This window comes from Leptonychotes weddellii, chromosome 11 (genome assembly GCF_054177405.1).
Source record: "Leptonychotes weddellii isolate Sample4059 chromosome 11, ASM5417740v2, whole genome shotgun sequence".
Taxonomy (NCBI): Eukaryota; Metazoa; Chordata; class Mammalia; order Carnivora; family Phocidae; genus Leptonychotes; species Leptonychotes weddellii.
Genome location: NC_138379.1, coordinates 43426870 through 43437859, shown reverse-complemented (window position 1 = coordinate 43437859; position 10990 = coordinate 43426870). Strand labels below are relative to the sequence as shown.

Genomic DNA, 10990 nt, shown 5'->3' with positions numbered 1-10990 from the left:
GTTAAGATCCTAGAATCTAGAAAATGTAGGCAACAAGAGAGAATGAGGAATCAAATTAATCTAAGCAAGGGCCTGAAAAATGAGTAAAAGTCTGATAGGAAATAAAATGGTGCAGGGGAAACAGAGGCAGAGGGAACACCATGTAAAAAGGCACAGCAGCATGAGGATCATGCTCTGCGCGGGAACAGGAGGGTGCAGCTGCCTGTTTGGTTGGGTAGAAGGAGCCAGGAGCAGTATTTAGGCACCAGTTGTGATGAGGATTGGACATCATGCTGGGGTATTTGGATTTTCTCCTATACACAGTGTGTAGCTATTCACTATTTTTGACACTATCAGTGACTTAACATATCCTGTGTTTAGGAATCTAACATCTGATCACAGGGTAGTGAACGAAATGAAAATGCAACAGATTTGTGACTAATGGACAACTATGCAGGTACCATATTTACCCTGTGGGAAAGGTCCAGGACAATAGCAGGGGAAATAAAAACAAACAAAAAACACAAAAATGGGGGCAAACAGACATCTGGAATTTTGGAAGTGACTTATTGGTAAAAAGATGAGGAAGGAGGGGCGCCTGGGTGGCTCAGCTGGTTAAGCGACTGCCTTCGGCTCAGGTCATGATCCTGGAGTCCCGGGATCGAGTCCCGCATCGGGCTCCCTGCTCGGCAGGGAGTCTGCTTCTCCCTCTCCCACTCCCCCTGCTTGTGTTCCTGCTCTCGCTGTCTCTCTGTCAAATAAATAAATAAAATCTTAAAAAAAAAAAAAAAAGAGAAATGCTCTTGCTGTCAGAGAGCAAGTCCACTAACATGCGGGGGATGATTGCCATAGTGGGACAGGCTTCTGAAAAGGATAGGCAACAGAGGAAAAAATACATGGGGGTATGAAGGCTGTGACTGAGTCTGATGGCCGCCATTATGGAAACATTTGCAGCTAGGATGGTCACATGGGAGAAGAAAATCATCACAAAGAGAAGACCCTGCAAGTCTGGGAAACTGGAAAACCCCCACAGAGGAATGTGCTCACTGTGGTGTGATTGCCAAGGAATGTGCTCACTGTGGTGTGATTGCCAAGGAATGTGCTCACTGTGGTGTGATTGCCAAGGAATGTGCTCACTGTGGTGTGATTGCCCATCCTCGTGGTGCAGGCAGCAACTGTCTTCCACAGATTCAGAGCTTCTGGAGGGCTAAACCTCTGAGATGATTGTAAAAAGCTGCTGCAGCACAGATGTCACCTAGACTTTAGTCAAGAAAACCGGGGCAAGTTTCAGGCAACCCTGCATGGGAGAGCCTGAGACCCAAGACCATTTCTCTTCCTGAGTGTGCCACACAGATGTCTTTCTTCTTTGGTTTAGCAGCCAATAACTGCTTCATCATGGCTGCCATGTTCTATGACCATTATACTGCCATTCACGACCCACTGCACTACCCCGTCTTGATGACCCATAAGATCTGCTTTCAGTTCATCATGGCCTCTTGGATGGTTGGGTTCCTGGTTTCCCTGTGCATCGTCATCATTGTGTTCAACTTGTCTTTCTGTGACTCCAACATCATCCAGCACTTCTTCTGTGACATCTCAGCTGTGGTCTGCCTTGCCTGTGACTACACCTCCCGTCAGGAAAGGGCTATTTTTGTGCTCTCTGCCTTTGTGTTGGTGGGCAGCTTTGTCTTCATCACGATGTCCTATGTCTTCCTTGTGTCCACAGTTGTGAAGATGCCCTCTGCCAAGGGGAGGGATAAGGCCTTCTCCACTTGCTCCTCCCACCTCACTATGGTGTGCATACACTACGGACTTGCTGGCTTTGTCTACCTGAGGCCCAGGGACAGGGACTCGTTGCGTGAGGACATGCTGATGGCTGTCACATATACAGTGCTGACAACTCTGCTGAACCCCATCGTGTACAGTCTCAGAAACAAAGAGATGCAGATGGCCCTGAGGAAGGTACTAGGCAAGACAGATAGGCTCATCCTTCAGATGGTGAATAAAAGGACACTGGACATTTAAAAATGTATAGACTGCTAATAAATAAAAGTAGAAAAAGTGGAGTATTTCCAATGAAATCGTCTCTTTGTGTACAAAGCAATTAAAGTATTAACTAATTACCTAAAATATCCTGACATCACCATTTCTCTAGTACAGTGTATAGTTTTAAAATATGTGTAAATATGTTTGTGTGTGGTGTACACATATATACATACGAGCATCCTTAAAGAATCCAAACTTGTTTTGTAATACAGTATTTTCATGATAGGTATCTGGTGTCTTTTCTAAGAACTTTCTGACTAGCCCTGTATCTTGAACATTTCTCCTACTTTTTTCTAAAGGTTTATAGTTTATAGTTGTTACATCCAGGCCCATGTTCTATTTTGTGTTAGTCCTTATATAAGGTGTGAAGTTTATGTCAAGGTGCTTCTGCCCTCCATGGGTGTCTCATTGCTCCAGCACTGTTTGTTGAAAGGCCTTCCTTCTTTCATTGGATTGCTTTGGTACCTTTTTAAGAAAAATCAGTTGGGCACACTTGTGTGGGGTCTTTCTCTGGCTTCTCTAGTCAGCCTCTGTGATTTGTGTGTCTAATCTTCCACCAGTAACACCCTGTCCTGATGACTGTAGCTAAGGAGTAAGCCTTAATATCACGTGAAGTGATTCTTCCCACCTTATTCTTGTCTTTCAAAATTATTTTATATATTCTAGGACTTTTCCTTTTTAGTTATGTAAGCATTTAGTGCTGTAAATTTCCCTCTCAGCACCGCTTTATCTCAATCTCCCATGTTTTGATATGTTGCTTTTTATTTTCATCTGTTGTATGTATTTTTTTAAGTACTGAAGTCCCAGGTCTTTTTTTGTCATTTATTTTCTGAGACCTTCCTTTAGCAATTACTTAAGATAGCTTGACAAAGCTATCTTATGAGAATAAATTCTCATAGCTTTCTTTCATCTGACATATCTTTATTACTCCATTTCTGAAGGCGACGTTTTGCCAGTCATAAATTTACATTTGACAATTCTTTTCTTTTAGCACAGACAGTCCCTCACTTATGATGGTTTTGACTTGTGATTTTTTGCCTTTACATTGATGTGAAAGCTATATGCATTTAGCAGAAACCATACTTCAAATTTTGAATTTGAATCTCTTCCATCACTCATGATGCGGGGCAGCAGCATGGAGCCACAACTCCCAGTCAGCCACACAATCAGGAAGTAAATAACTGATCCACACACAACTGTTCTGTACTTATACAACCATCTGCTTTTCACTTTCTGTACAGTATCCAATAAATTACGAGATAGTCAACACTTCATTATAAAATAGGCTTTGTGTCAGATGATTTTGCCCAATTGTAGGCCAATGTTAGTGTTCTGAGCATGTTTAAGGATGTTCTGTAGGTTGGGTGTATGAAATGCCTTTTCAGCCCTGTTGAGGTGTAGCTGCAAGCACCATGTCAGTGTGTGTGTTCACCTTCCTATTGAGCGCTACTGACACAACTCTAGCAAAATGCTCCCAGCAGATGGTTGAGATGGAAGTCCAGCTGCCCACTCTGCCCTGATGGCTCTTTCTTAGTGATAATATGACACTGGCTACATGCCTTCTTGCCCCCAAGTAAGCTCAGTTCCTTGTTGAGTTCCACTGCCACTAGGAAAGGGGGAAGTAGAGAGCAGGTTCATTCTGCCCTATCATTGCAGGGTGTGGGTGAAAGCTCAGCTCAGTGGGTGTACTCCCAAGTAGGGCTGGAGGCAGGGTGAGCAGAGTACCATTAGCCCCACCTCACAATCCCTCATTAAGTCTCATGCTGCCAGGTGACAGTGGAGGCTCATTTCCCCACTGGACCTGACTGACATTACCTGGGCAAGGGAATCAGAGGGTGGGTGGGGGGAACATAAGCAACCTGCTTGACCCCACTGAAACCTGGGGGTGAATGGCGGGTACGATTTTCCATAGGTATTTGTCTGGAGTAAGGTAGGTATGGCCAAAATGTTTTATATTCTGTTAAGGCCACTCTTTCCCAGTTCTTTGGTTAGGAGAAACTGGGTTTTCTTAGGGTTCTTTTTGTCTGTGTCTCTTGGTGGTTCTGGATGGGAGGCTTCTGTAGTATGCTGTCCAGGATATAAGGAAACCCAGGGACTCACTGCTGTGTTGTTCCTCAGGTCCCAAAATCCCTAGGAGGCTGCCTTCTTCTTTCTACCTTTAGAATCTTCCTATGCTTATTTGTTTTATCTGTAACAGATTTTTTGTGTTTGGGGTGTGTGTGTGTGTGTGTGTGTGTGTGTGTGTGTGTGTGTAACAAGAGGGGAGGACCTGAGAGGAATGGAGCTACTTCATCTTCAGTGGAACCAGAAGTCTATGCTTTAAAAAATTTAGAGATATTTATCTACCTCCTAATTTATTTTGTGCCAGAAAGTTGGTCATTAGACCAAGTTAGCCTGACATATCCAACAGAGAAATCTCTCCCCTGAACTCTGAACAATAAGGGTTGACTGGAAAGGAATGTATCTGGGACAGATGAAAGTCCTCTAGTGGTGAAGTTGTCTTGATGAGCCCCACACCCCAGTCTGTCAGAGAGTACATGCCTTAAAAGAAGGCAAAATATTCAGAGGATATTTGTGACCTTGAGGTTTTGCTTAACCTTTATATGCCTCAGTCACATCCTCTGTAAAATACAGATTAAGAAACAAAAAAACTTCATAAGGTTATTCTGAGCATTAATTAGGTCAATATGTGTAAATCCCTGAGAACAGTACCTGGAATGTGGTAAACACTCTCATAGTGTTAGCTCCTATTGCTCACACTGGTACCACTGATAATACTCCTCTCGCTAACATTTGATTTCTAGATCTTCTAACTCTCCACCCATGTAAATACATGAGAGAGACATTATTCAGCAGAGGGTGATTACAAAACTTTTACTAAACAAGGCTGGGATTCTAGTTGCCGATCTGTGAAACGGTGTGGAGGCAGTGGCATAGCCGTGCTGAGCATGAGTTTGTGCAAAAGCCTGTCACAACTGTAGCAGGATGTGACCCAAACATTTAGTCACTTGCGTCAGGCTGAAGCATTCAGCAGATCAGTGGCCAGGATTCTAAGGCAGCAGAGTCAGTGGTTCACACCAGAGCGAACACTCATTCAGTCATCCATTCCCTTGTTAATTTTTCATTCATTCATTTCAAATATGCATTTTTGCTTACTGTGTGTCATTTACATGTATGGGGAAAGAGCAAAGTCGTGGTGGTAGCTATGGAAGGCTTTCAGCATTGTGGAGAAAACAAATATGAAGTCTTTAAGTGCACTGAATATACTGAAGAAAATATGCAGAGTTCTACAGGTGTACTTAATTGGTTCTGGAGCCTCAAGAAGTCTTCACAGATAGGAAACAACACTCAAGTTGGTATCTATAGCATAAGTAGGTGTTACCAAGGTAAGGGGGCAGTAATGAATTCAGGTAGGGGCACTGCATGTGAGAGGGTGCTGAGGCAGCAAAGGCTATGGACCTGTTTAAGGATTTAAAAGAAGACCAAATGATTGATTCTTAGAGTTTGGGTATTTGGAGACCAAGGAAGACTGGCGAGAGATAGAAATAGAACAGGGGCTGTATTCAGGACTCTGTGAGTAATTTTAAGAATTATTGCCTTTTCAAATGTTACCAAACATCTAAAGAAGAGTTTAATACCTATTCTACTCGAACTATTCAAAAAATAGAAGAAGGAAAAGTTCCAAATTCATTCCATGAGGTGAGTATCACCCTGATAGCAAAACCAAAGATACCACAAAAAGGGAGAACTATAGGCCAATATCTCTGATGAAAATATATGCAAAAATCCTCAACAAAATACTAGCAAACAGAATCCAACAATCCATTAAAAAAAAAACCATTCACCACAATTAAGTAGGATTCATTCCCAGGATGCAAGGCCAGTTCAATATTCACATATCAATCAGCATGATACATCACATCAGTAAGAGAAAGTATAGGGCGCCTGGGTGGCTCAGTCATTAAGTGTCTGCCTTCGGCTCAGGTCATGATCCCAGGGTCCTGGGATCGAGTCCCACATCGGGCTCCCTGCTCGGCAGGAAGCCTGCTTCTCCCTCTCCCACTCCCCCTGCTTGTGTTCCTGCTCTCACTATCTCTCTCTCTGTCAAATAAATAAAAATCTTAAAAAAAAAAAAAAAAAAAGAAAGTATAAAAACCATATGATCATCTTAATAGATGCAAAAAAAGCATTGGACAAAGTAGAACATCCATTCATGATAAAAGTAGGTTTAGAGGGAACATACCTCAACATAATAAAGGTCATTTATGAAAAACCCACAGCAAACATCATACTCAAGGGGGAAAAATGACAGCTTTGCCCGTAAGATCAGGAACAAGACAAGGATGTCCACTCTCACCATTTTTATTCAACATAGTACTGGAAGTCCTAGCCTCAGCAATCAGACAAGAAAAAGAAATAAAAGACCTTGCCAAATTGGTAAGGAGGAAGTAAAACTTTCACTATTAGCAGGTGACATGATACTATATGTAGAAAACTCTAAAGACTATACCAAAAAACTACTAGAACTGATAAATGAATTCAGTAAAGTCATAGGATACAAAATAAGTGTGCAGAAATCAATTGTATTTCTATACACTAATAATGAAGCAACAGAAATAGAAATTAAGAAAATAATTCCATTTACAATTGCACCAAAAATAATAAGATACCTAGGAATAAACTTAAACAGTTGAGAGACCTGTACTCTGAAAACTATAAAACACTGATGAAAGAAATTGAAGACAACACAAAGAAATGGGAAGACATTCCATACTCATGGGTTGGACAAACAAATGTTAAAATATCTATACTACCCAAAGCAATCCCTAAGAAAATACCAACAGCATTTTTCATAGAACTAGAACAAAAAAATCCTAAAATTTATATGGAACCACAAAAGATTCCAGATAGCCAAAGAAATTTTGAAAAAGAAAAACAAAGCTGGAGCTATCACAATTCCGGGCTTCAAGTTATATTACAAAAACTGTAGTAATTTAAACAATATGGTACTGGCCCAAAAATAGACACATAGGTCAATTGAACAGAACAGAAAACAGAAACAAACCCACTATGTTTGTTTGAGGATATGGTTAATCCTCGACAAAGCAGGAAAGACGATCCAGTGGGAAAAAGACAGTCTCTTCAACAGTGGTGTTGGGAAAACTGGTCAGCTACATGCAAAAGAATGAAACTGGACCACTCTCTTATACCATACAAAAAATAAATTCAAAATGGGTTAAAGACCTAAATATGAGACCTGAAACCATAAAAATCCTAGAAGAGAGCACAGGCAATAATTTCTCTGACATCACCCATAGCTATATTTTTCTAGATGTCTTCTCAGGCAAGGCAAACAAAAGCAAAAATGAACTATTGGGACTACATCAAAAGAAAAAGCTTCAGCACAGCAAAGAAAACAATCAACAAAACTAAAAGACAACCTACTGAATGGAAGAAGATATTTGCAAATGACATACCTGATAAAGGGTTAGTTTCCAAAACATATAAAGAACTTATAAAACAATACCCAGAAATGAAATAATCCAATTAAAAAGTGGACAGAAGACATGAACAGACATTTCTCCAAAGAAGACATCCAGATAACCAACAGCCACATGAAAAGATGCTCAATAGCACTCATCATCAGGGAAATGCAAGTCAAAACTACAATGGGATATCACCTCACAGCTGTCAGAATGACTAAAATCAAAACACAAGAAACAACAAGCATTGGTGAGGATGCGGAGAAAGGGGAATGCAAGCTGGTGCAACCACTGTAGAAAACAGTATGGGGGTTTCTCAACAGTTAAAAATGGAACTACCCTATGATCCAGTAATTGCACTACTAGGTATTTACCCCCAAAATACAAATACACTAATTCAAAAGAATACATGCACCCCTATGTTTATAGCAGTATTGTTTATAATAGACAAATTATGGAAGCAGCCCAAGTGTCCATCGATACATGAATGGATAAACAAGAAGTGGTGTGTGTGTGTGTGTGTGTGTGTGTGTATATATATATATATAAAATGGAATACTACTCCACCATAAAAAAGAATGAAATCTTGCCATTTGCAATAACATGAACGGAGCTAGAGAATATAATGCTAAGTGAAATAAATCAATGGAGAAAGAGAACTACCATATGATCACACTCATATGTGGAATTTAAGAAACAAAACAAATGAGCAAAGGGAAAAAGACAAAGCATGAAACAGACTCTTAGTTATAGAGAACAATCTGATGGTTACCAGAAGGAAGGTGGGTGGAGGGATGGGTGAAATAGGTGATGGGTATTAAGGAATGCATTTGTCATGATGAGCACTGAGTGGTGTATGGAACTGTTGAATCACTATATTATACATCTGAAACTAATATAACACTGTATGTTAACTATACTGGAATTAAAATTAAGTAAATAAAATTTGCCTTTTTTCTAAGCTCTTTGGGAGATATTAATGAAAGAAGTCATGGTTGTATGGAGAATGAATTGGAAGAACATAAAAGAGGGTAGAGGAAAGCTGGTTAGGGTTGTATTAGGATTATCCAGAGACACAGAACCAATAAAAAATATATATGAATATATAAATACATATACAGAGAGAGAGGTTTTAAGGAAGTGGCTCACATAATTGTTGGAGTTGGCAATTTCAAAATCCACAGTGCAGTCCAGCAGACTTAAAATTCCGTAAGAGTTGATGTTGAAGTCTTGAGTTCAAAGTCATTATCCCTCTTTTTCAGAGGACCTCAGCCTTTTCTCTTCAGGCTTTCAACTGGTTGAACAAGCACCCCCCACATTATGGAGGGTAATGTACTTTACTCAAAGCCTACTGATTAAATGTTAGTTACATCTAAAAATACCTTCACAGCCACACCAAGACTGGTGTTTGACCATAGCTGATCACCATAGCTTAGTCAACACATAAAATGAGCTATCACAGGAGTCCTATTGTAAAATAAATGTATAAGGTGGTAGTTTAAAATACAAGTGCTGACAATGAAATGAAAAGAAGGAGGAAGTAAATATTGGACTCTGAATGTATAACATTTTGTGACTGGATGCAGAATGTGAAGGGGGAAAAGAAATCCATTTCTCTCAGGGTTCAGAATCTATAAACTGAATGAGGGGCCTCTTCCTAGGATACATAATATTGGAGGGAGCAATTTGGGGTAGGAAATGATACTTCCGTTTGAGCTCATCTGTGCTTGAGTTTCATTAGACAAAAATATTTTTGTCTAAAACGTTAAAGAGAGGACTGGAAAAGAGAAATAAGTGTGGTAGTTGTCAGTACATAAAGGTAAGTTAAGCTTCATGGGAAAAACACAATCCCAGTCCCCTCCAGCTTCCTTCACAGGATGCGAGTGTGCCCATGAACAAGTCACTCCAAGAGTTGTCCCTGAGGAGTTCAGGATTCGTGCTCACTCCCACAGAGAAGTCACCTATCTCACCTGACAGAAGTATTCACAAGTTAGTCAGGGGCATCTTGCCCTGTTCTTTTATGAGGTCCCTGCAACTAGGCTGGAACCAGAGACCCAGAACACAGGCCAGCATTTATGGGTCCACAGAGCCCACCCCCAGCAGATAACCTTACTGCAAAAAAATGTTTCCAGTAATTTTGCTGTCTGGTTCCACTTGGTCATTTCCCCTGAGGATGTACTCAGTCATAATAATTATCATGCTTATTTCAGGATAAACTGCTGTTGAAATGGACTTAGTCTTAAAGGTTTGGAGGTACAATAACCTTAGCTAATACAGAGAACTGCTTTTGAAAAAATATGAATAAAAGTTATGATTTTCAGTTGATTAGATACATTTTCATGTGAACCAATTTGTGTTTATAATTTAAATTAAAATTAATTTTGTTAAAGGTAACTCACTCTAAGCCTCTGATTTACAAATTGATATCAGAAAATCCACCCTCTACTTTACTCTTAAAAAGCTCCATGCTGGCTGACATATGGACTGACATGTTTAGACCACAGACACTCAATGTCCTTTTTATTATTATATTTATGGTATATTATTTTATCAAATACTATAAAATAACAAGCTTCACTAAGAAACTACTTTTCTGCCCAGCTCTCTCCTCAGAGCCCCCTTCATCTCACTGTTCCTGAGGCTGTAGATGAGGGGGTTCAACATGGGGATCACCACCACCTTGTTCTGGTCAGTCGAGTAGCAGGACTTGGGCATCACATGAATGAATGTGATGGTCCCACAGAACAGAGTGACCGCTGTGAGGTGGGACATGCAGGTGGAGAAGGCCTTGTGGCACCCCTCAGTGGAGCGCATCTTCAGGATGGTGATGAGGATACAGATGTAGGAGACCACTATGATGCACACCATGACCACAATGGTGGAGCCAGCCGTAAATGAGGGGACAACTGCAGGGATACTGCCATCAGGAGAGTGTAACTAAAGGAGCAAAAGCACAGAAAAAATGATTGACTTGATTTGGTCCACAGAAGAGTAAAAGAGAAGCAAATAGTGAAAGAGGAAGCATTGAGAAAACCACCTACGTAAGTCATTGCGAGTAGGCAAACACACACTTGCGCGCACATTTTGGTTGAATAAAGCAGTGGGTTGCAGATTGCCATGGAGCGATCATATGCCTTGGCAGCCAGCAGGAAGCACTCACTTGACCCAAAGAAAACAGCTGAACGCAGCTGGATGGCACATCCAAGATACGAGATCGTATTTCTCTCCACCAGGAAGTTTATAAGCATGTTGGGTGTGACAGAAGATGAATAGCCTAAGTCAGCCAAGGCCAAGTGTTTCAGAAAAAAATACATAGGGTGGTGAAGCTGAGAGGAGATTCTGATCAGAATGACTGTGCTAAGGTTGCCAGATATGGTCACCAGGTAGACACAGAGGATGATCATGAAGAGGATGACTTGAAGGACAGGGTCGTCAGTTAGGCCCAATAAAATGAACCCTGTCCCTGCAGTGTGGTTCCCACC

General features: G+C 40.8%; 2 protein-coding genes across 2 annotated transcripts; one reads left to right on the top strand and one right to left on the bottom strand.

The window, feature by feature from the left end:
• Nucleotides 1-420: 420 nt before the first annotated feature.
• On the top strand, nucleotides 421-2004 carry LOC102725929 (olfactory receptor 10R2-like). Its single transcript, XM_006742360.2, has 2 exons — nucleotides 421-436; nucleotides 1271-2004. Exons 1-2 carry the CDS (start codon nucleotides 421-423, stop codon nucleotides 2002-2004), a joined length of 750 nt encoding a protein of 249 aa, XP_006742423.2.
• Nucleotides 2005-10085: 8081 nt separating this feature from the next.
• Nucleotides 10086-10990, bottom strand: LOC102749389 (olfactory receptor 5P6). Its single transcript, XM_031037990.2, is given in 3 exon segments — nucleotides 10086-10434; nucleotides 10436-10507; nucleotides 10509-10990. Coding segments are annotated over 3 exon segments (825 nt in total). The 5' UTR covers nucleotides 10913-10990.